The sequence below is a fragment of the Salvelinus namaycush genome, chromosome 22 (genome assembly GCF_016432855.1).
Source record: "Salvelinus namaycush isolate Seneca chromosome 22, SaNama_1.0, whole genome shotgun sequence".
NCBI classification, from domain to species: Eukaryota; Metazoa; Chordata; class Actinopteri; order Salmoniformes; family Salmonidae; genus Salvelinus; species Salvelinus namaycush.
Genome location: NC_052328.1, coordinates 27,081,988 through 27,107,501, shown reverse-complemented (window position 1 = coordinate 27,107,501; position 25,514 = coordinate 27,081,988). Strand labels below are relative to the sequence as shown.

The following is a 25,514-nucleotide window of genomic DNA, read 5'->3' as shown; positions in this document are numbered from 1 at the left end:
ATTTACAGTACTTGTCTGTCTTTCTGTGAAAGCTAGCTACTTTGTACCTCTTAGACACAGGAAGATACACCCTACACAGTTATTCCAAGAACAGTGACGACCTTGGTGTAGGTTTTCATCAAAAGACGAACAGTAGCAAAGGCCCACAGCCAGTCAAACAACCGGGGACACCTGGCATAAACAGGAAGAATGAGAGGAACATGCTGTTTCTGTCGAGAGGCCTGCAAACCCTCACGTTCCACTTTGTTAGCCGCACACCTGGAGTGTTTAGCTTTATAATCTACAGTGTGTGTGTGTGACAGAGAGACTATAGAAGAGCACACGTCAGTTGAACTGTAAAATACCCCCAGGTGATAACCTGGTTAATATGATCCAATGATTTAACGCAGAAGTGAAACTAAACCCCTGATCACAATCTGCTCTTTCTTGTAGATGAGCGCGAGGCGGTGCAGAAGAAGACCTTCACCAAGTGGGTCAACTCCCACCTAGCCAGAGTGTCCTGCAGGATCACTGACCTCTATATGGACCTGAGGGATGGACGCATGCTCATAAAACTACTGGAGGTCCTCTCTGGGGAGAGACTGGTACGTTGGACAGTCAGACTGATTTCCCAGTCACACACAGAGTAATAATTCACCTTTAAAAAATGAATTTCTTATTGTCAAAATGATTTCACTTTGGGATTGCTGTTCCAAACGATTCCTCCATGATTTTACCCTATATGCATACATTCGGCCCATGCATAGCTAATATGCTTCACAGATTTTTTTTCCCAGAGCACACGTACAGTGCATTTGGAAAGTATTCAGACCGCTTTTTCTACATTTTGCTACGTTACAGCCTTATTCTAAAATGGATTAAATATTTTTTTCCCCCCTCATCAATCTACACACAGTACCCAATAATGCTAAAGCTGTTTGCAAATGTATTAACAATGAAACACTGGTATCACTTTTACATAAGTATTCAGACCCTTTTACTCAGTACTTTGTTGAAGCAGCAATTAGAGCCTCGAGTTTTCATTGTCTTGGCTGTGTGTTTAGGGTCGTTGTTGTATTGGCAGGTGAACCTTCACCCCAGTCTGAGGTCCTGAGCACTCTGGAGCAGGTTTTCATCAAGGATCCCTCTGTACTTTGCTCCGTTCATCATTTAGTCGATCCTGACCAGTCTCCCAGTCCCTGCTGCTGAAAAACATCCCCACAGCAAGATGCTGCCACCACCATGCTTCACCGTAGGGATGGTGTTAGGTTTCCTCCAGACGTCACGCTTGGCATTCAGGCCAAAGAGTTCAATCTTGGATTCATCAGACCAGACAATCTTGTTTCTCATGGTCTGCGAGTCCTTTAGGTGGCTTTTGGCAAACTCCAAGCGGGCTGTTGTGTGCCTTTTACTGAAGAGTGGCTTCTGTCTGGCCACTCTATCATAAAGGCCGGATTGGTAGAGTGCTGCAGAGATGAAGAACCTTCCAGAAGAACAACCATCTCCACAGAGAAACTCTGGAGCTCTGTCAGAGTGACCATCGGGTGCTTGGTCACCTCCCTGACCAAGGCCCTTCTCCCCCAATTGCTTAGTTTGGCCGGGCAGCCAGATCTATGAAGAGTGGTGGTTACAAACTTCTTCCATTTAAGAATGATGGAGGCCACTGTGTTCTTGGGAATCTCCAATGCTGCAGAAATGTTTTGGTACCCTTCCCCAGATCGATGCCTCAACACAATTCTGTCTCAGAGCTCTACGGACAATTCCTTCCACCTCATGGCTTGGTTTTTGCTCTGACATGCACTGCCAACTGTGGACCTTATATAGACAGGTGTGTACCTTTCCAAATCATGTCCAATCAATTGAATTTATCACAGGGGGATACCAATCAAGTTGTAGAAACATCTCAAGGATGATAAATGGAATCCAGATGCACCTGAGCTCAATTTTGAGCCTCATAGCAAAGGGTCTGAATATTTAGGTAAATAAGGTATTTCTGTTTTTAATTCATTTGCAAACATTTCTAAAAACCTGTTTTCACTTTGTCATTGTGGGGTATTGATAAGGATATTTATTTATTTTATATATTTTATAATCAGGTTGTAACGTCTCAAAATGTGAAAAAAAAAAATCTGAATACTTTCCGAATGCAGTGTATATTTTTCTACTTGAAAGAGTATTTGTAGTCATTGTTCCTCATATTGCTCTTATCTGGTTTCTATTAACGGTGCAGCAGTATCTCTCATAACATAGTATGTAGCTATGTTACACACTGTATACATATAACTCCCTCGTCATAACTCCTATCGTCATATCTCACAGATTCAACATTATAAAACCAGGCACACATTCACTGCTCTCTCCACCTCTGGTAAAGAATATATTTAAAGCAGCCCCGGTAAAGGCAAGGTCATGGTATATATGTGGATACTATGGAGAGGTTATGAGTAAGGTTGCAAACCTACCAGTAATTTTCCAAAGTTACCAGAATCTTCAGTAATTTTTGTAATTAACTGAATCTATGGCAGTCTATCGTGACTTGGGTCATTTATACTTGAATAACTTTTAAAACCTTCCAAAATATTTAGTTGTACCCCTTTTGACCTCAGATCAGGTTCAATTCGTCAGGGCATGGACTCTACAAGGTGTCGAAAGCGTTCCACAGGGATGCTGGCCAATGTTGACTCCAATGCTGCCGACAGTTGTGTCAAGTTGGCTGGCTGTCCTTTGGGTGGTGAACCATACTTGATACATACGGGAAACTGTTGAGCTTGAAAAACCCGGTTCAAGAGAAAATAGCCTAATTATTGAAAAAAGTATCTAATCAACAATGGCATTATTTTGCAACTCTTCCAACTGTTGACTTGTTTAACTGCCACCCGTTTGAGCCAAGTCATTGACAATAAATACATATTCAAATAGTAAAATAAATGTGGGGGGAAAAAAGAAGATATTTCATGCTGAAATCCTCATTAAAAAATAACGGTATTCACTTAGTTTATATTTAAGATCAGCTTTGTCATTGTTTATTTTAATTAATTATTTCAGATATTTTAGACGTGATCAGTCGTCCACACAGAGGGCCTGAGATAATTACAGACGCCTATAATAATCTGAAGTACCCGAAAGGGTATTGTGATAAATTACATAAAATCCTTGAAAGATACCAAAGATCTAGTAGTTTACTGGTAAACTTTGAGTAACATATCCTCCCTTTGCAACCCTAGTTGCGAGCAGTTCAGTTCAGTTGAGGACAGAGCAGAGAAGTAGAGAGTTTACACTCTGCTAGAGTTTCAGACTGGGTCACAGATTGGGTTACAGGGATCATGTGGTCTCTCATGGAAACCTCTTGGAGGCTTACACTGAACGATCCATCCAGGCATCTGTTGCTTGAGCAACAACATTTGAAAATGTGATAAATTCATCTTGCCTAGTACAATAGAAATGCTCAAGCAACAGCTGCCTGGGTGGATCGTTCAGTTAACATCTGTGTCTGGTATTTATTTAATGAGGACAATTTTGTACAGATTTTTTCCTAGTTTGTATTGGTAATTGTCTATAATAAAGCGCTGCTCCGCTTTTTTGACATTATCAACAAAACAAGTCCTACAGGCCCGAGTATTGTTGCACCTGGACTGCTGCTCAGTCATCTGGTCAAGTGCCACAGAGGGACATAAACACATTACAGTTGGCTCAAAACAGAGAAGCACGGCTGGCCCTTAAATGTACACAGAGAGCTAACATCAATGACATGCATGTCAATCTCTCCTTTCTCAAACTAGAGCAGAGATTGACTGCATCACTACTTGTCTTTGAGAGAGGTATTGACATGTTGAAAGCACAAAGCTGTCTGTTCAAACTACTAACACACAGCTCGGACAACCATGCATACCCCGCAAGACATGCCACCAGAGGTCGCTTCCATAGTCTGTGTGCTAGACTATGGAAGGCACAGTACTACATTGAGCCATTTATCTGATTTGAAAAAACAGATAAAACGACACCTTATGGAACATCGTGGTTTGTATGTTTTGTATTGTACAATTAAAAAATAAATAAAAATGTAACCGGAACAACGCAGACTGTGAAGAGGCGCGCGCACACACGCACTCTACACACACGTATATTTTAATATTGTTATATGGTGGTATTATAAATGTTGTGTTGTAGATATGTAGTGCCGTAATGATGTCATGATGTACTATCTTATTGTATTTTTGTTTTGTTTTTGTGATGTGCCTTAATGTGTTTAACCCAGGAAGAGTAGCTACTGCCTTGGCAGGAACTAATGGGGGTCCATAATAAATACAAAATGTGACACAAACAGACATACACATGTATAACCTACATGAACCACAAACACACTGATGCAGACCTAATTATATACATCCAATGCACCAAGCATGTGCGCTAGCATGCAGTTACACATACACACACACAGACTGCTTACAATTGAATACTAGATGCCAAGCTAGGTTAGGAGACCTTATGCACGTCTGGAGTTAGATTAAGGCAAAACCAAAACATCAGCACTGTGGTGGTGGTGGTGGTGGTGGCAGCAGCACATGACGTCAGAGGGCAAACTTCACTCTGAGCCAATGAAATGTTCCAGCTTAGCAGCTGTGCTGAAGGAGGGGAGAGAAGCAATTATCACTGCAGATTTGCCACTAAAAAAAGAGGTTTAGCAAAGTTGGCACTGATGGGTTTTATTAACTATGTCCCATTTCAGCTCACTCTCCCCTCACCCCTCCCTTCACCACCAGTGGCTTTTGAAAGGCAGCTCTCTGATAGACTCGTCTAGACAGCTCTGGAATCAAAATGCGATTAAGCCTGACTATTGCCCCTACCACGTTCAGTAGATCGTGCCAAGATCATGCCCTCTATTGAGGGCATTCACGGGTCTTTGCTGTGAGAAAGATCTGACCACAGTTTCAACTCACTCACAGTGAATGCAGTCTACTGTGGTCCCTTCAAAATATGAGCACTTCGCTCTGAGATTTGAGCTTCTTTTGACCGCTACGAGGAAATGAGGCAAAAATACTACAACAAAATGAAAGAATTTCAAAAGCCGGCTTGCTATGATGGAGTGAAAGGGAAGGCAGAGGGAGAAATTATCAATGAGATCTTTGATATAGAAAGACTGGCGGAGGGGCCTACATGCTGTACAATGGAGTCCAGCAAAATGATCCCAACTCAAGCCAGCCTCCATTTCTCAACTGTTTCAGGAAGCATATGAATGCTGTGTTAGAGTTCACTCCACAGAACACTACATTAAAATGCCAGATGGGTATCTCTCATCTCTCTGATCTGGTGTTATTTGTGTTAGACAGAGGAGATACCCACTGGTGTTCTCCAGCTGTCTCAACAAGGCCAGGCCCTGAGTACTTCCTGGGTCATGACCCCTGGAAAATGGGTTCTAACCCTGGGGAAGCTCTAGATGACCTGTCTCTCTACATATGGCATCACAGGTCTGTCCTTCCAGACGTATCAGAGATCTCATTTCCTCTTGGTCATTTTAGGCTTACTTAGTGTAACACAAAAATACATGATATATATATATATACACACACACACGCACTGAAGTCCCATAGATATGTCCTCATATAATGCACATCATTTTGTTCTTGTATAGACATTCTTAAATCTGCCTACCTCAAGGATTAAAGAAGTCTGCTAAGTAGGTCATCAGCCCAGGGAGTCCTGCCTCAAGTCAAAATACACAAAACCAAACCATTTAGATTGTTGGCAGTAGAACGTCAGAGATATGAAGAGTATGAGTGACACTAATGTAATTAGACTGTGCTAGTACAACCTCTGTCCCTCTTTATTTTCCCTCTGCAGCCCAAGCCCACTAAGGGGCGCATGCGTATCCACTGCCTGGAGAACGTGGACAAGGCCCTGCAGTTCCTCAAGGAGCAGAGGGTCCATCTGGAGAATATGGGCTCCCACGACATTGTCGACGGCAACCACCGCCTCACCCTCGGCCTAATCTGGACCATCATCCTCCGCTTCCAGGTCAGCTGACGACCCAGTACACACACACACACACTCTCTCCTCACTCACTCTCTCACTCTCTCACTCACTCACGTATCGTGCATGTGCTGATTATAAAGTGAGAGAGCACAGTTGGTAAAGGGATTACATTTGTATAATTTGTAATTTAAAAAATCCTACTTAAATCCATAGTATTGGGTCAATGTCACTCAAACTAAGACAGGAAGTGGGTTGTGTTTGTTTGTTTGTTTGTATATCGAAAAGTGCTGAGGTGGTGTTTATGTGCCTGTCACTCAATGCAGGTGGGTGCATTCCAGTGTGTGTGCACGTATTTGTTCTATGTGTGTGTGCCAGCCTAAGTGCATATAGATGTTATATCAGTCTCTGTGTATAGTGGTTGTCTGTCTCTGTGTATAGTGGTTATATCAGTCTCTGTGTTTAGTGGTTATATCAGTCTGTGTTTAGTGGTTATATCAGTCTCTGTGTTTAGTGGTTATATCAGTCTCTGTGTTTAGTGGTTATATCAGTCTCTGTGTTTAGTGGTTATATCAGTCTCTGTGTTTAGTGGTTATATCAGTCTCTGTGTATAGTGGTTATATCAGTCTCTGTGTATAGTGGTTATATCAATCTCTGTGTATAGTGGTTATATCAGTCTCTGTGTTTAGGGGTTATATCAGTCTCTTTGTATAGTGGTTGTCTGTCTCTGTGTTTAGGGGTTATATCAGTCTCTTTGTATAGTGGTTGTCTGTCTCTGTGTTTAGGGGTTATATCAGTCTCTGTGTATAGTGGTTATATCAGTCTCTGTGTATAGTGGTTATATCAGTCTCTGTGTATAGTGGTTATATCAGTCTCTGTGTTTAGGGGTTATATCAGTCTCTTTGTATAGTGGTTGTCTGTCTCTGTGTTTAGGGGTTATATCAGTCTCTGTGTATAGTGGTTATATCAGTCTCTGTGTATAGTGGTTATATCAGTCTCTGTGTATAGTGGTTATATCAGTCTCTGTGTTTAGGGGTTATATCAGTCTCTGTGTTTAGGGGTTATATCAGTCTCTGTGTATAGTGGTTGTCTGTCTCTGTGTATAGTGGTTGTCTGTCTCTGTGTATAGTGGTTGTCTCAGTCTCTGTGTATACTGGTTGTCTCAGTCTCTTTGTATAGGGGTTATATCAGTCTCTGTGTATAGGGGTTATATCAGTCTCTGTGTATAGTGGTTGTCTGTCTCTGTGTATAGTGGTTGTCTCTGTCTCTGTGTATAGTGGTTGTCTCTGTCTCTGTGTATAGTGGTTGTCTCTGTCTCTGTGTATAGTGGTTTTCTCTCTCTTTGTATAGTGGTTTTCTGTCTCTTTGTATAGGGGTTATATCAGTCTCTGTGTATAGGGGTTATATCAGTCTCTGTGTATAGTGGTTATATCAATCTCTGTGTATAGTGGTTATATCAGTCTCTGTGTTTAGGGGTTATATCAGTCTCTTTGTATAGTGGTTGTCTGTCTCTGTGTTTAGGGGTTATATCAGTCTCTGTGTATAGTGGTTATATCAGTCTCTGTGTATAGTGGTTATATCAGTCTCTGTGTATAGTGGTTATATCAGTCTCTGTGTTTAGGGGTTATATCAGTCTCTGTGTTTAGGGGTTATATCAGTCTCTGTGTATAGTGGTTGTCTGTCTCTGTGTATAGTGGTTGTCTCAGTCTCTGTGTATACTGGTTGTCTCAGTCTCTTTGTATAGGGGTTATATCAGTCTCTGTGTATAGTGGTTGTCTGTCTCTGTGTATAGTGGTTGTCTCAGTCTCTGTGTATACTGGTTGTCTCTGTCTCTGTGTATAGTGGTTGTCTCTGTCTCTGTGTATAGTGGTTGTCTCTGTCTCTGTGTATAGTGGTTGTCTCTGTCTCTGTGTATAGTGGTTGTCTCTGTCTCTGTGTATAGTGGTTTTCTCTCTCTTTGTATAGTGGTTTTCTGTCTCTTTGTATAGGGGTTATATCAGTCTCTGTGTATAGGGGTTATATCAGTCTCTGTGTATAGGGGTTATATCAGTCTCTGTGTTTAGGGGTTATATCAGTCTCTGTGTATAGTGTCTGTCTGTCTCTGTGTATAGTGGTTGTCTGTCTCTGTGTATAGTGGTTGTCTGTCTCTGTGTATAGTGGTTGTCTGTCTCTGTGTATAGTGGTTGTCTGTCTCTGTGTATAGTGGTTGTCTGTCTCTGTGTATAGTGGTTGTCTGTCTCTGTGTATAGTGGTTGTCTGTCTCTGTGTATACTGGTTGTCTCAGTCTCTGTGTATACTGGTTGTCTCAGTCTCTGTGTATACTGGTTGTCTCAGTCTCTGTGTATACTGGTTGTCTCAGTCTCTGTGTATACTGGTTGTCTCAGTCTCTGTGTATACTGGTTGTCTCAGTCTCTGTGTATACTGGTTGTCTCAGTCTCTGTGTATAGTGGTTATATCAGTCTCTGTGTATAGTGGTTATATCAGTCTCTGTGTATAGTGGTTATATCAGTCTCTGTGTATAGTGGTTATATCAGTCTCTGTGTATAGTGGTTATATCAGTCTCTGTGTATAGTGGTTATATCAGTCTCTGTGTATAGTGGTTATATCAGTCTCTGTGTATAGTGGTTGTCTCAGTCTCTGTGTATAGTGGTTGTCTCAGTCTCTGTGTATAGTGGTTGTCTCAGTCGCTGTGTATAGTGGTTGTCTCAGTCGCTGTGTATAGTGGTTATATCAGTCTCTGTGTATAGGGGTTGTATCAGTCTCTGTGTATAGGGGTTGTATCAGTCTCTGTGTATAGGGGTTGTATCAGTCTCTGTGTATAGGGGTTGTATCAGTCTCTGTGTATAGGGGTTGTCTCCGTCTCTGTGTGTAGTGGTTGTATCAGTCTCTGTGTATAGGGGTTGTATCAGTCTCTGTGTATAGTGGTTGTCTCCGTCTCTGTGTATAGTGGTTTTCTCTCTCTTTGTATAGTGGTTTTCTGTCTCTTTGTATAGGGGTTATATCAGTCTCTGTGTATAGTGGTTATATCAGTCTCTGTGTATAGTGGTTATATCAATCTCTGTGTATAGTGGTTATATCAGTCTCTGTGTTTAGGGGTTATATCAGTCTCTTTGTATAGTGGTTGTCTGTCTCTGTGTTTAGGGGTTATATCAGTCTCTGTGTATAGTGGTTATATCAGTCTCTGTGTATAGTGGTTATATCAGTCTCTGTGTATAGTGGTTATATCAGTCTCTGTGTATAGTGGTTATATCAGTCTCTGTGTTTAGGGGTTATATCAGTCTCTGTGTTTAGGGGTTATATCAGTCTCTGTGTTTAGGGGTTATATCAGTCTCTGTGTATAGTGGTTGTCTGTCTCTGTGTATAGTGGTTGTCTGTCTCTGTGTATAGTGGTTGTCTGTCTCTGTGTATAGTGGTTGTCTCAGTCTCTGTGTATACTGGTTGTCTCAGTCTCTGTGTATAGGGGTTATATCAGTCTCTGTGTATAGTGGTTGTCTGTCTCTGTGTATAGTGGTTGTCTCTGTCTCTGTGTATAGTGGTTGTCTCTGTCTCTGTGTATAGTGGTTGTCTCTGTCTCTGTGTATAGTGGTTTTCTGTCTCTTTGTATAGTGGTTTTCTGTCTCTTTGTATAGGGGTTATATCAGTCTCTGTGTATAGGGGTTATATCAGTCTCTGTGTATAGGGGTTATATCAGTCTCTGTGTTTAGGGGTTATATCAGTCTCTGTGTATAGTGTCTGTCTGTCTCTGTGTATAGTGGTTGTCTGTCTCTGTGTATAGTGGTTGTCTGTCTCTGTGTATAGTGGTTGTCTGTCTCTGTGTATAGTGGTTGTCTGTCTCTGTGTATAGTGGTTGTCTGTCTCTGTGTATAGTGGTTGTCTGTCTCTGTGTATAGTGGTTGTCTGTCTCTGTGTATAGTGGTTGTCTGTCTCTGTGTATACTGGTTGTCTGTCTCTGTGTATACTGGTTGTCTCAGTCTCTGTGTATACTGGTTGTCTCAGTCTCTGTGTATACTGGTTGTCTCAGTCTCTGTGTATACTGGTTGTCTCAGTCTCTGTGTATACTGGTTGTCTCAGTCTCTGTGTATACTGGTTGTCTCAGTCTCTGTGTATACTGGTTGTCTCAGTCTCTGTGTATACTGGTTGTCTCAGTCTCTGTGTATACTGGTTGTCTCAGTCTCTGTGTATAGTGGTTATATCAGTCTCTGTGTATAGTGGTTATATCAGTCTCTGTGTATAGTGGTTATATCAGTCTCTGTGTATAGTGGTTATATCAGTCTCTGTGTATAGTGGTTATATCAGTCTCTGTGTATAGTGGTTATATCAGTCTCTGTGTATAGTGGTTATATCAGTCTCTGTGTATAGTGGTTGTCTCAGTCTCTGTGTATAGTGGTTGTCTCAGTCTCTGTGTATAGTGGTTGTCTCAGTCGCTGTGTATAGTGGTTGTCTCAGTCGCTGTGTATAGTGGTTATATCAGTCTCTGTGTATAGGGGTTGTATCAGTCTCTGTGTATAGGGGTTGTATCAGTCTCTGTGTATAGGGGTTGTATCAGTCTCTGTGTATAGTGGTTGTCTCCGTCTCTGTGTATAGTGGTTATATCAGTCTCTGTGTGTAGTGGTTGTATCAGTCTCTGTGTATAGGGGTTGTATCAGTCTCTGTGTATAGTGGTTGTCTCCGTCTCTGTATAGTGGTTTTCTCTCTCTTTGTATAGTGGTTTTCTGTCTCTTTGTATAGGGGTTATATCAGTCTCTGTGTATAGTGGTTATATCAGTCTCTGTGTATAGTGGTTATATCAATCTCTGTGTATAGTGGTTATATCAGTCTCTGTGTTTAGGGGTTATATCAGTCTCTTTGTATAGTGGTTGTCTGTCTCTGTGTTTAGGGGTTATATCAGTCTCTGTGTATAGTGGTTATATCAGTCTCTGTGTATAGTGGTTATATCAGTCTCTGTGTATAGTGGTTATATCAGTCTCTGTGTTTAGGGGTTATATCAGTCTCTGTGTTTAGGGGTTATATCAGTCTCTGTGTTTAGGGGTTATATCAGTCTCTGTGTATAGTGGTTGTCTGTCTCTGTGTATAGTGGTTGTCTGTCTCTGTGTATAGTGGTTGTCTCAGTATCTGTGTATACTGGTTGTCTCAGTCTCTTTGTATAGGGGTTATATCAGTCTCTGTGTATAGGGGTTATATCAGTCTCTGTGTATAGTGGTTGTCTGTCTCTGTGTATAGTGGTTGTCTCTGTCTCTGTGTATAGTGGTTGTCTCTGTCTCTGTGTATAGTGGTTGTCTCTGTCTCTGTGTATAGTGGTTGTCTCTGTCTCTGTGTATAGTGGTTGTCTCTGTCTCTGTGTATAGTGGTTTTCTCTCTCTTTGTATAGTGGTTTTCTGTCTCTTTGTATAGGGGTTATATCAGTCTCTGTGTATAGGGGTTATATCAGTCTCTGTGTATAGGGGTTATATCAGTCTCTGTGTTTAGGGGTTATATCAGTCTCTGTGTATAGTGTCTGTCTGTCTCTGTGTATAGTGGTAGTCTGTCTCTGTGTATAGTGGTTGTCTGTCTCTGTGTATAGTGGTTGTCTGTCTCTGTGTATAGTGGTTGTCTGTCTCTGTGTATAGTGGTTGTCTGTCTCTGTGTATAGTGGTTGTCTGTCTCTGTGTATAGTGGTTGTCTGTCTCTGTGTATAGTGGTTGTCTGTCTCTGTGTATACTGGTTGTCTCAGTCTCTGTGTATACTGGTTGTCTCAGTCTCTGTGTATACTGGTTGTCTCAGTCTCTGTGTATACTGGTTGTCTCAGTCTCTGTGTATACTGGTTGTCTCAGTCTCTGTGTATACTGGTTGTCTCAGTCTCTGTGTATACTGGTTGTCTCAGTCTCTGTGTATACTGGTTGTCTCAGTCTCTGTGTATACTGGTTGTCTCAGTCTCTGTGTATAGTGGTTATATCAGTCTCTGTGTATAGTGGTTATATCAGTCTCTGTGTATAGTGGTTATATCAGTCTCTGTGTATAGTGGTTATATCAGTCTCTGTGTATAGTGGTTATATCAGTCTCTGTGTATAGTGGTTATATCAGTCTCTGTGTATAGTGGTTATATCAGTCTCTGTGTATAGTGGTTGTCTCAGTCTCTGTGTATAGTGGTTGTCTCAGTCTCTGTGTATAGTGGTTGTCTCAGTCTCTGTGTATAGTGGTTGTCTCAGTCGCTGTGTATAGTGGTTGTCTCAGTCGCTGTGTATAGTGGTTATATCAGTCTCTGTGTATAGGGGTTGTATCAGTCTCTGTGTATAGGGGTTGTATCAGTCTCTGTGTATAGGGGTTGTATCAGTCTCTGTGTATAGTGGTTGTCTCCGTCTCTGTGTATAGTGGTTATATCAGTCTCTGTGTGTAGTGGTTGTATCAGTCTCTGTGTATAGTGGTTGTATCAGTCTCTGTGTATAGTGGTTATATCAGTCTCTGTGTATAGTGGTTGTATCAGTCTCTGTGTATAGTGGTTGTCTCAGTCTCTGTGTATAGTGGTTGTCTCAGTCTCTGTGTATAGTGGTTGTCTCAGTCGCTGTGTATAGTGGTTGTCTCAGTCGCTGTGTATAGTGGTTATATCAGTCGCTGTGTATAGTGGTTATATCAGTCTCTGTGTATAGGGGTTATATCAATCTCTGTGTTTAGGGGTTATATCAGTCTCTTTGTATAGTGGTTGTCTGTCTCTGTGTTTAGGGGTTATATCAGTCTCTGTGTATAGTGGTTATATCAGTCTCTGTGTATAGTGGTTATATCAGTCTCTGTGTTTAGGGGTTATATCAGTCTCTGTGTTTAGGGGTTATATCAGTCTCTGTGTTTAGGGGTTATATCAGTCTCTGTGTTTAGGGGTTATATCAGTCTCTGTGTTTAGGGGTTATATCAGTCTCTGTGTTTAGGGGTTATATCAGTCTCTGTGTTTAGGGGTTATTTCAGTCTCTGTGTATAGTGGTTATATCAGTCTCTGTGTATAGGGGTTATATCAATGTCTGTGTTTAGGGGTTATATCAGTCTCTTTGTATAGTGGTTGTCTGTCTCTGTGTTTAGGGGTTATATCAGTCTCTGTGTATAGTGGTTATATCAGTCTCTGTGTATAGTGGTTATATCAGTCTCTGTGTATAGGGGTTATATCAGTCTCTGTGTATAGTGGTTGTATCAGTCTCTGTGTATAGGGGTTATATCAGTCTCTGTGTATAGGGGTTATATCAGTCTCTGTGTATAGGGGTTATATCAGTCTCTGTGTATAGGGGTTATATCAGTCTCTGTGTATAGGGGTTATATCAGTCTCTGTGTATAGTGGTTATATCAGTCTCTGTGTATAGTGGTTATATCAGTCTCTGTGTATAGGGGTTATATCAATCTCTGTGTTTAGGGGTTATATCAGTCTCTGTGTATAGTGGTTATATCAGTCTCTGTGTATAGTGGTTATATCAGTCTCTGTGTATAGTGGTTATATCAGTCTCTGTGTTTAGGGGTTATATCAGTCTCTGTGTATAGTGGTTGTCTGTCTCTGTGTATAGTGGTTGTCTCAGTCTCTGTGTATACTGGTTGTCTCAGTCTCTTTGTATAGGGGTTATATCAGTCTCTGTGTATAGTGGTTGTCTGTCTCTGTGTATAGTGGTTGTCTCAGTCTCTGTGTATACTGGTTGTCTCTGTCTCTGTGTATAGTGGTTGTCTCTGTCTCTGTGTATAGTGGTTGTCTCTGTCTCTGTGTATAGTGGTTTTCTCTCTCTTTGTATAGTGGTTTTCTCTCTCTTTGTATAGGGGTTATATCAGTCTCTGTGTATAGGGGTTATATCAGTCTCTGTGTATAGGGGTTATATCAGTCTCTGTGTTTAGGGGTTATATCAGTCTCTGTGTATAGTGTCTGTCTGTCTCTGTGTATAGTGGTTGTCTGTCTCTGTGTATAGTGGTTGTCTGTCTCTGTGTATAGTGTCTGTCTGTCTCTGTGTATAGTGGTTGTCTGTCTCTGTGTATAGTGGTTGTCTGTCTCTGTGTATAGTGGTTGTCAGTCTCTGTGTATAGTGGTTGTCTGTCTCTGTGTATAGTGGTTGTCTGTCTCTGTGTATAGTGGTTGTCTGTCTCTGTGTATAGTGGTTATCTGTCTCTGTGTATAGTGGTTGTCTCAGTCTCTGTGTATACTGGTTGTCTCAGTCTCTGTGTATACTGGTTGTCTCAGTCTCTGTGTATACTGGTTGTCTCAGTCTCTGTGTATACTGGTTGTCTCAGTCTCTGTGTATACTGGTTGTCTCAGTCTCTGTGTATAGTGGTTATATCAGTCTCTGTGTATAGTGGTTGTATCAGTCTCTGTGTATAGTGGTTGTATCAGTCTCTGTGTATAGGGGTTATATCAGTCTCTGTGTATAGGGGTTATATCAGTCTCTGTGTATAGTGGTTATATCAGTCTCTGTGTATAGTGGTTATATCAGTCTCTGTGTATAGGGGTTATATCAGTCTCTGTGTATAGGGGTTATATCAATCTCTGTGTTTAGGGGTTATATCAGTCTCTGTGTATAGTGGTTATATCAGTCTCTGTGTATAGTGGTTATATCAGTCTCTGTGTATAGTGGTTATATCAGTCTCTGTGTTTAGGGGTTATATCAGTCTCTGTGTATAGTGGTTGTCTGTCTCTGTGTATAGTGGTTGTCTCAGTCTCTGTGTATACTGGTTGTCTCAGTCTCTTTGTATAGGGGTTATATCAGTCTCTGTGTATAGTGGTTGTCTGTCTCTGTGTATAGTGGTTGTCTCAGTCTCTGTGTATACTGGTTGTCTCTGTCTCTGTGTATAGTGGTTGTCTCTGTCTCTGTGTATAGTGGTTGTCTCTGTCTCTGTGTATAGTGGTTTTCTCTCTCTTTGTATAGTGGTTTTCTCTCTCTTTGTATAGGGGTTATATCAGTCTCTGTGTATAGGGGTTATATCAGTCTCTGTGTATAGGGGTTATATCAGTCTCTGTGTTTAGGGGTTATATCAGTCTCTGTGTATAGTGTCTGTCTGTCTCTGTGTATAGTGGTTGTCTGTCTCTGTGTATAGTGGTTGTCTGTCTCTGTGTATAGTGGTTGTCAGTCTCTGTGTATAGTGGTTGTCTGTCTCTGTGTATAGTGGTTGTCTGTCTCTGTGTATAGTGGTTGTCTGTCTCTGTGTATAGTGGTTGTCTGTCTCTGTGTATAGTGGTTGTCTCAGTCTCTGTGTATACTGGTTGTCTCAGTCTCTGTGTATACTGGTTGTCTCAGTCTCTGTGTATACTGGTTGTCTCAGTCTCTGTGTATACTGGTTGTCTCAGTCTCTGTGTATAGTGGTTGTCTCAGTCTCTGTGTATAGTGGTTATATCAGTCTCTGTGTATAGTGGTTATATCAGTCTCTGTGTATAGTGGTTATATCAGTCTCTGTGTATAGTGGTTATATCAGTCTCTGTGTATAGTGGTTATATCAGTCTCTGTGTATAGTGGTTATATCAGTCTCTGTGTATAGTGGTTATATCAGTCTCTGTGTATAGTGGTTATATCAGTCTCTGTGTATAGTGGTTATATCAGTCTCTGTGTATAGTGGTTGTCTCAGTCGCTGTGTATAGTGGTTGTCTCAGTCGCTGTGTATAGTGGTTGTCTCAGTCGCTGTGTATAGTGGTTGTCTCAGTCGCTGTGTATAGTGGTTGTCTCAGTCGCTGTGTATAGTGGTTATATCAGTCTCTGTGTATAGGGGTTGTATCAGTCTCTGTGTATAGGGGTTGTATCAGTCTCTGTGTATAGTGGTTGTATCAGTCTCTGTGTATAGTGGTTGTATCAGTCTCTGTGTATAGTGGTTGTCTCCGTCTCTGTGTATAGTGGTTATATCAGTCTCTGTGTGTAGTGGTTGTATCAGTCTCTGTGTGTAGTGGTTGTATCAGTCTCTGTGTGTAGTGGTTGTATCAGTCTCTGTGTATAGTGGTTGTATCAGTCTCTGTGTATAGTGGTTGTATCAGTCTCTGTGTATAGTGGTTGTCTCAGTCTCTGTGTATAGTGGTTGTCTCAGTCTCTGTGTATAGTGGTTGTCTCAGTCGCTGTGTATAGTGGTTATATCAGTCGCTGTGTATAGTGGTTATATCAGTCTCTGTGTATAGGGGTTATATCAATCTCTGTGTTTAGGGGTTATATCAGTCTCTTTGTATAGTGGTTGTCTGTCTCTGTGTTTAGGGGTTATATCAGTCTCTGTGTATAGTGGTTATATCAGTCTCTGTGTATAGTGGTTATATCAGTCTCTGTGTATAGTGGTTGTCTCAGTCTCTGTGTATAGTGGTTGTCTCAGTCGCTGTGTATAGTGGTTATATCAGTCGCTGTGTATAGTGGTTATATCAGTCGCTGTGTAGTGGTTATATCAGTCGCTGTGTATAGTGGTTATATCAGTCTCTGTGTTTAGGGGTTATATCAATCTCTGTGTTTAGGGGTTATATCAGTCTCTTTGTATAGTGGTTGTCTGTCTCTGTGTTTAGGGGTTATATCAGTCTCTGTGTATAGTGGTTATATCAGTCTCTGTGTATAGTGGTTATATCAGTCTCTGTGTTTAGGGGTTATATCAGTCTCTGTGTTTAGGGGTTATATCAGTCTCTGTGTTTAGGGGTTATATCAGTCTCTGTGTTTAGGGGTTATATCAGTCTCTGTGTTTAGGGGTTATATCAGTCTCTGTGTTTAGGGGTTATATCAGTCTCTGTGTTTAGGGGTTATATCAGTCTCTGTGTTTAGGGGTTATATCAGTCTCTGTGTTTAGGGGTTATATCAGTCTCTGTGTATAGTGGTTATATCAGTCTCTGTGTATAGGGGTTATATCAATGTCTGTGTTTAGGGGTTATATCAGTCTCTTTGTATAGTGGTTGTCTGTCTCTGTGTTTAGGGGTTATATCAGTCTCTGTGTATAGTGGTTATATCAGTCTCTGTGTATAGTGGTTATATCAGTCTCTGTGTATAGGGGTTATATCAGTCTCTGTGTATAGTGGTTGTATCAGTCTCTGTGTATAGGGGTTATATCAGTCTCTGTGTATAGGGGTTATATCAGTCTCTGTGTATAGTGGTTATATCAGTCTCTGTGTATAGGGGTTATATCAGTCTCTGTGTTTAGGGGTTATATCAGTCTCTGTGTTTAGGGGTTATATCAGTCTCTGTGTTTAGGGGTTATATCAGTCTCTGTGTATAGTGTCTGTCTGTCTCTGTGTATAGTGGTTGTCTGTCTCTGTGTATAGTGGTTGTCTGTCTCTGTGTATAGTGGTTGTCTGTCTCTGTGTATAGTGGTTGTCTGTCTCTGTGTATAGTGGTTGTCTGTCTCTGTGTATAGTGGTTGTCTGTCTCTGTGTATAGTGGTTGTCTGTCTCTGTGTATAGTGGTTGTCTGTCTCTGTGTATAGTGGTTGTCTGTCTCTGTGTATAGTGGTTGTCTGTCTCTGTGTATACTGGTTGTCTCAGTCTCTGTGTATACTGGTTGTCTCAGTCTCTGTGTATACTGGTTGTCTCAGTCTCTGTGTATAGTGGTTATATCAGTCTCTGTGTATAGTGGTTATATCAGTCTCTGTGTATAGTGGTTATATCAGTCTCTGTGTATAGTGGTTATATCAGTCTCTGTGTATAGTGGTTATATCAGTCTCTGTGTATAGTGGTTATATCAGTCTCTGTGTATAGTGGTTATATCAGTCTCTGTGTATAGTGGTTATATCAGTCTCTGTGTATAGTGGTTGTCTCAGTCTCTGTGTATAGTGGTTGTCTCAGTCGCTGTGTATAGTGGTTGTCTCAGTCGCTGTGTATAGTGGTTGTCTCAGTCGCTGTGTATAGTGGTTATATCAGTCTCTGTGTATAGGGGTTGTATCAGTCTCTGTGTATAGGGGTTGTATCAGTCTCTGTGTATAGTGGTTGTATCAGTCTCTGTGTATAGTGGTTGTATCAGTCTCTGTGTATAGTGGTTATATCAGTCTCTGTGTGTAGTGGTTGTATCAGTCTCTGTGTGTAGTGGTTGTATCAGTCTCTGTGTATAGTGGTTGTATCAGTCTCTGTGTATAGTGGTTGTATCAGTCTCTGTGTATAGTGGTTGTATCAGTCTCTGTGTATAGTGGTTGTCTCAGTCTCTGTGTATAGTGGTTGTCTCAGTCTCTGTGTATAGTGGTTATATCAGTCGCTGTGTATAGTGGTTATATCAGTCGCTGTGTATAGTGGTTATATCAGTCTCTGTGTATAGGGGTTATATCAATCTCTGTGTTTAGGGGTTATATCAGTCTCTTTGTATAGTGGTTGTCTGTCTCTGTGTTTAGGGGTTATATCAGTCTCTGTGTATAGTGGTTATATCAGTCTCTGTGTATAGTGGTTATATCAGTCTCTGTGTATAGTGGTTGTCTCAGTCTCTGTGTATAGTGGTTGTCTCAGTCTCTGTGTATAGTGGTTGTCTCAGTCGCTGTGTATAGTGGTTATATCAGTCGCTGTGTATAGTGGTTATATCAGTCGCTGTGTATAGTGGTTATATCAGTCGCTGTGTATAGTGGTTATATCAGTCTCTGTGTTTAGGGGTTATATCAATCTCTGTGTTTAGGGGTTATATCAGTCTCTTTGTATAGTGGTTGTCTGTCTCTGTGTTTAGGGGTTATATCAGTCTCTGTGTATAGTGGTTATATCAGTCTCTGTGTATAGTGGTTATATCAGTCTCTGTGTTTAGGGGTTATATCAGTCTCTGTGTTTAGGGGTTATATCAGTCTCTGTGTTTAGGGGTTATATCAGTCTCTGTGTTTAGGGGTTATATCAGTCTCTGTGTTTAGGGGTTATATCAGTCTCTGTGTTTAGGGGTTATATCAGTCTCTGTGTTTAGGGGTTATATCAGTCTCTGTGTTTAGGGGTTATATCAGTCTCTGTGTTTAGGGGTTATATCAGTCTCTGTGTATAGTGGTTATATCAGTCTCTGTGTATAGGGGTTATATCAATGTCTGTGTTTAGGGGTTATATCAGTCTCTTTGTATAGTGGTTGTCTGTCTCTGTGTTTAGGGGTTATATCAGTCTCTGTGTATAGTGGTTATATCAGTCTCTGTGTATAGTGGTTATATCAGTCTCTGTGTATAGGGGTTATATCAGTCTCTGTGTATAGTGGTTGTATCAGTCTCTGTGTATAGGGGTTATATCAGTCTCTGTGTATAGGGGTTATATCAGTCTCTGTGTATAGGGGTTATATCAGTCTCTGTGTATAGGGGTTATATCAGTCTCTGTGTATAGGGGTTATATCAGTCTCTGTGTATAGGGGTTATATCAGTCTCTGTGTTTAGGGGTTATATCAGTCTCTGTGTTTAGGGGTTATATCAGTCTCTGTGTATAGTGTCTGTCTGTCTCTGTGTATAGTGGTTGTCTGTCTCTGTGTATAGTGGTTGTCTGTCTCTGTGTATAGTGGTTGTCTGTCTCTGTGTATAGTGGTTGTCTGTCTCTGTGTATAGTGGTTGTCTGTCTCTGTGTATAGTGGTTGTCTGTCTCTGTGTATAGTGGTTGTCTGTCTCTGTGTATAGTGGTTGTCTGTCTCTGTGTATAGTGGTTGTCTGTCTCTGTGTATACTGGTTGTCTCAGTCTCTGTGTATACTGGTTGTCTCAGTCTCTGTGTATACTGGTTGTCTCAGTCTCTGTGTATAGTGGTTATATCAGTCTCTGTGTATAGTGGTTATATCAGTCTCTGTGTATAGTGGTTATATCAGTCTCTGTGTATAGTGGTTATATCAGTCTCTGTGTATAGTGGTTATATCAGTCTCTGTGTATAGTGGTTATTTCAGTCTCTGTGTATAGTGGTTATATCAGTCTCTGTGTATAGTGGTTATATCAGTCTCTGTGTATAGTGGTTATATCAGTCTCTGTGTATAGTGGTTGTCTCAGTCGCTGTGTATAGTGGTTGTCTCAGTCGCTGTGTATAGTGGTTATATCAGTCGCTGTGTATAGGGGTTATATCAGTCTCTGTGTATAGGGGTTGTATCAGTCTCTGTGTATAGGGGTTGTATCAGTCTCTGTGTATAGGGGTTGTATCAGTCTCTGTGTATAGTGGTTGTATCTGTCTCTGTGTATACTGGTTGTCTCAGTCTCTGTGTATACTGGTTGTCTCAGTCTCTGTGTATAGTGGTTATATCAGTCTCTGTGTATAGTGGTTATATCAGTCTCTGTGTATAGTGGTTATATCAGTCTCTGTGTATAGTGGTTATATCAGTCTCTGTGTATAGTGGTTATATCAGTCTCTGTGTATAGTGGTTATATCAGTCTCTGTGTATAGTGGTTATATCAGTCTCTGTGTATAGTGGTTATATCAGTCTCTGTGTATAGTGGTTATTTCAGTCTCTGTGTATAGTGGTTATTTCAGTCTCTGTGTATAGTGGTTATTTCAGTCTCTGTGTATAGTGGTTATATCAGTCTCTGTGTATAGTGGTTGTCTCAGTCTCTGTGTATAGTGGTTGTCTCAGTCGCTGTGTATAGTGGTTATATCAGTCTCTGTGTATAGGGGTTGTATCAGTCTCTGTGTATAGGGGTTGTATCAGTCTCTGTGTATAGGGGTTGTATCAGTCTCTGTGTATAGGGGTTGTATCAGTCTCTGTGTATAGTGGTTGTATCAGTCTCTGTGTATAGTGGTTGTATCAGTCTCTGTGTATAGTGGTTGTATCAGTCTCTGTGTATAGTGGTTGTCTGTCTCTGTGTTTAGGGGTTATATCAGTCTCTGTGTATAGTGGTTGTCTCAGTCTCTGTGTATAGTGGTTGTCTCAGTCTCTGTGTATAGTGGTTGTCTCAGTCTCTGTGTATAGTGGTTGTCTCCGTCTCTGTGTATAGTGGTTGTCTCCGTCTCTGTGTATAGTGGTTGTCTCCGTCTCTGTGTATAGTGGTTATATCAGTCTCTGTGTGTAGTGGTTATATCAGTCTCTGTGTATAGTGGTTATATCAGTCTCTGTGTATAGTGGTTGTATCAGTCTCTGTGTATAGTGGTTATATCAGTCTCTGTGTATAGTGGTTGTATCAGTCTCTGTGTATAGTGGTTGTCTCAGTCTCTGTGTATAGTGGTTATATCAGTCTCTGTGTATAGTGGTTATATCAGTCTCTGTGTATAGTGGTTATATCAGTCTCTGTGTATAGTGGTTGTCTGTCTCTGTGTTTAGGGGTTATATCAGTCTCTGTGTATAGGGGTTATATCAGTCTCTGTGTATAGGGGTTGTCTCAGTCTCTGTGTATAGGGGTTGTCTCAGTCTCTGTGTATAGTGGTTGTCTCAGTCTCTGTGTATAGTGGTTGTCTCAGTCTCTGTGTATAGTGGTTGTCTCAGTCTCTGTGTATAGTGGTTGTCTCAGTCGCTGTGTATAGTGGTTATATCAGTCGCTGTGTATAGTGGTTATATCAGTCTCTGTGTATAGGGGTTATATCAATCTCTGTGTTTAGGGGTTATATCAGTCTCTTTGTATAGTGGTTGTCTGTCTCTGTGTTTAGGGGTTATATCAGTCTCTGTGTATAGTGGTTATATCAGTCTCTGTGTATAGGGGTTATATCAGTCTCTGTGTTTAGGGGTTATATCAGTCTCTGTGTTTAGGGGTTATATCAGTCTCTGTGTTTAGGGGTTATATCAGTCTCTGTGTTTAGTGGTTATATCAGTCTCTGTGTATAGGGGTTATATCAGTCTCTGTGTATAGGGGTTATATCAGTCTCTGTGTATAGTGGTTATATCAGTCTCTGTGTATAGGGGTTATATCAGTCTCTGTGTATAGGGGTTATATCAATCTCTGTGTTTAGGGGTTATATCAGTCTCTGTGTTTAGGGGTTATATCAGTCTCTGTGTATAGTGTCTGTCTGTCTCTGTGTATAGTGGTTGTCTGTCTCTGTGTATAGTGGTTGTCTGTCTCTGTGTATAGTGGTTGTCTGTCTCTGTGTATAGTGGTTGTCTGTCTCTGTGTATAGTGGTTGTCTGTCTCTGTGTATAGTGGTTGTCTGTCTCTGTGTATAGTGGTTGTCTGTCTCTGTGTATACTGGTTGTCTCAGTCTCTGTGTATACTGGTTGTCTCAGTCTCTGTGTATACTGGTTGTCTCAGTCTCTGTGTATAGTGGTTATATCAGTCTCTGTGTATAGTGGTTATATCAGTCTCTGTGTATAGTGGTTATATCAGTCTCTGTGTATAGTGGTTATATCAGTCTCTGTGTATAGTGGTTATATCAGTCTCTGTGTATAGTGGTTATATCAGTCTCTGTGTATAGTGGTTATTTCAGTCTCTGTGTATAGTGGTTATATCAGTCTCTGTGTATAGTGGTTATATCAGTCTCTGTGTATAGTGGTTATATCAGTCTCTGTGTATAGTGGTTATATCAGTCTCTGTGTATAGTGGTTATATCAGTCTCTGTGTATAGTGGTTGTCTCAGTCGCTGTGTATAGTGGTTATATCAGTCGCTGTGTATAGGGGTTGTATCAGTCTCTGTGTATAGGGGTTGTATCAGTCTCTGTGTATAGGGGTTGTATCAGTCTCTGTGTATAGGGGTTGTATCAGTCTCTGTGTATAGTGGTTGTATCAGTCTCTGTGTATAGTGGTTGTATCAGTCTCTGTGTATAGTGGTTGTCTCCGTCTCTGTGTATAGTGGTTGTCTCTGTGTATAGTGGTTATATCAGTCTCTGTGTGTAGTGGTTATATCAGTCTCTGTGTATAGTGGTTATATCAGTCTCTGTGTATAGTGGTTGTATCAGTCTCTGTGTATAGTGGTTGTATCAGTCTCTGTGTATAGTGGTTATATCAGTCTCTGTGTATAGTGGTTGTCTCAGTCTCTGTGTATAGTGGTTATATCAGTCTCTGTGTATAGTGGTTATATCAGTCTCTGTGTATAGTGGTTATATCAGTCTCTGTGTATAGTGGTTATATCAGTCTCTGTGTTTAGGGGTTATATCAGTCTCTGTGTATAGGGGTTATATCAGTCTCTGTGTATAGGGGTTATATCAGTCTCTGTGTATAGGGGTTATATCAGTCTCTGTGTATAGTGGTTGTCTCAGTCTCTGTGTATAGTGGTTGTCTCAGTCTCTGTGTATAGTGGTTGTCTCAGTCTCTGTGTATAGTGGTTGTCTCAGTCGCTGTGTATAGTGGTTGTCTCAGTCGCTGTGTATAGTGGTTGTCTCAGTCGCTGTGTATAGTGGTTATATCAGTCTCTGTGTATAGGGGTTATATCAGTCTCTGTGTATAGGGGTTATATCAATCTCTGTGTTTAGGGGTTATATCAGTCTCTTTGTATAGTGGTTGTCTGTCTCTGTGTTTAGGGGTTATATCAGTCTCTGTGTATAGTGGTTATATCAGTCTCTGTGTATAGTGGTTATATCAGTCTCTGTGTTTAGGGGTTATATCAGTCTCTGTGTATAGGGGTTATATCAGTCTCTGTGTATAGGGGTTATATCAGTCTCTGTGTATAGGGGTTATATCAATCTCTGTGTATAGGGGTTATATCAGTCTCTGTGTTTAGGGGTTATATCAGTCTCTGTGTTTAGGGGTTATATCAGTCTCTGTGTATAGTGGTTGTCTCAGTCTCTGTGTATAGTGGTTGTCTCAGTCTCTGTGTATAGTGGTTGTCTCAGTCTCTGTGTATAGTGGTTATATCAGTCTCTGTGTATAAGTGTAACGGATGTGAAATGGCTAGCTAGTTAGCGGGTACGCGCTAGTAGCGTTTCAATCAGTTACGTCACTTGCTCTGAAACCTAGATGTAGTGTTGCACCTTGCTCTGCATTGGCCGCGGCCTTTGTGGAGCGATGGGTAACGATGCTTCGTGGGCGACCGTTGTTGATGTGTGCAGAGGGTCCCTGGTTCGCGCCCGTGTCGGGGCGAGGGGACGACGTAAAGTTATACTGTTACATAGGGGTTATATCAGTCTCTGTGTATAGGGGTTATATCAGTCTCTGTGTATAGTGGTTGTATCAGTCTCTGTGTATAGTGGTTATATCAGTCTCTGTGTATAGTGGTTATATCAGTCTGTGTATAGTGGTTATATCAGTCTGTGTATAGTGGTTATATCAGTCTCTGTGTATAGTGGTTATATCAGTCTCTGTGTATAGTGGTTATATCAGTCTCTGTGTATAGTGGTTATATCAGTCTCTGTGTATAGGGGTTATATCAGTCTCTGTGTATAGGGGTTATATCAGTCTCTGTGTATAGTGGTTATATCAGTCTCTGTGTATAGGGGTTATATCAGTCTCTGTGTATAGGGGTTATATCAGTCTCTGTGTATAGGGGTTATATCAGTCTCTGTGTATAGGGGTTATATCAGTCTCTGTGTATAGGGGTTATATCAGTCTCTGTGTATAGTGGTTATATCAGTCTCTGTGTATAGTGGTTATATCAGTCTCTGTGTATAGTGGTTATATCAGTCTCTGTGTATAGTGGTTGTCTGTCTCTGTGTATAGTGGTTGTCTGTCTCTGTGTATAGTGTCTGTCTGTCTCTGTGTATAGTGTCTGTCTGTCTCTGTGTATAGTGTCTGTCTGTCTCTGTGTATAGTGGTTGTCTCAGTCTCTGTGTATAGTGGTTGTCTCAGTCTCTGTGTATAGTGGTTGTCTCAGTCTCTGTGTATAGTGGTTGTCTCAGTCTCTGTGTATAGTGGTTGTCTCAGTCTCTGTGTATAGTGGTTGTCTCAGTCTCTGTGTATAGTGGTTGTCTCAGTCTCTGTGTATAGTGTCTGTCTCAGTCTCTGTGTATAGTGGTTGTCTCAGTCTCTGTGTATAGTGTCTGTCTGTCTCTGTGTATAGTGGTTGTCTCAGTCTCTGTGTATAGTGGTTGTCTCAGTCTCTGTGTATAGTGGTTGTCTCAGTCTCTGTGTATAGTGGTTGTCTCTGTCTCTGTGTATAGTGGTTGTCTCAGTCTCTGTGTATAGTGGTTGTCTCAGTCTCTGTGTATAGTGTCTGTCTGTCTCTGTGTATAGTGGTTGTCTCAGTCTCTGTGTATAGTGGTTGTCTCAGTCTCTGTGTATAGTGGTTGTCTCAGTCTCTGTGTATAGTGGTTGTCTCAGTCTCTGTGTATAGTGGTTGTCTCAGTCTCTGTGTATAGTGGTTGTCTCAGTCGCTGTGTCCTGATGATGGCTGGCGTTGTTTGACCATTTTGTTATGTTGGGGTATGTGCTTCTCAGATCCAGGACATCAGAGTGGAGACGGAGGACAACAAGGAGAAGAAGTCTGCTAAAGATGCCCTGCTACTGTGGTGCCAGATGAAGACTGCAGGGTGAGTGACCACAACACCAGCAGCAGCACCACCACCGTAGCACCACTACAGCATCACCACAGCACCAACAGCTTGAGGCATACTCTACTATAGCACACAGTCAGCAGAATAATCCAACACATTATGGTCAACAGATTGTGATCTAAAATATCAACAACATCAAGGGTATATGTGACAACATATATAGGAACATTCTGGCCTAGCCCAGTATACACTGGGTGTACAAAACATTAGGAACACTTTCCTAATATAGAGTTTCACCACCGTTTGCTCTCAGAACAGCCTCAATTCGTCAGGGCATGGACTACAAGGTGTCAAAAGCGTTCCACAGGGATGCTGGCCCATGTTGACTCCAATGCTTCCCATACTTGTGTCAAGTTGGCTGGCTGTTGTT

General features: G+C 41.3%; 1 protein-coding gene across 1 annotated transcript in view; it reads left to right on the top strand.

Moving 5' to 3' along the window:
* Positions 1-25,514, top strand: part of LOC120017709 (spectrin beta chain, non-erythrocytic 1-like) — a 155,409-nt gene that overhangs the window by 74,695 nt on the left and 55,200 nt on the right. Inside the window, exons 3-5 of the mRNA XM_038960652.1 lie at positions 433-584; positions 5,818-5,991; positions 25,029-25,120. Coding sequence (XP_038816580.1) covers positions 433-584; positions 5,818-5,991; positions 25,029-25,120 — 418 coding nt within the window. The remainder of the gene's footprint in view (positions 1-432; positions 585-5,817; positions 5,992-25,028; positions 25,121-25,514) is intronic.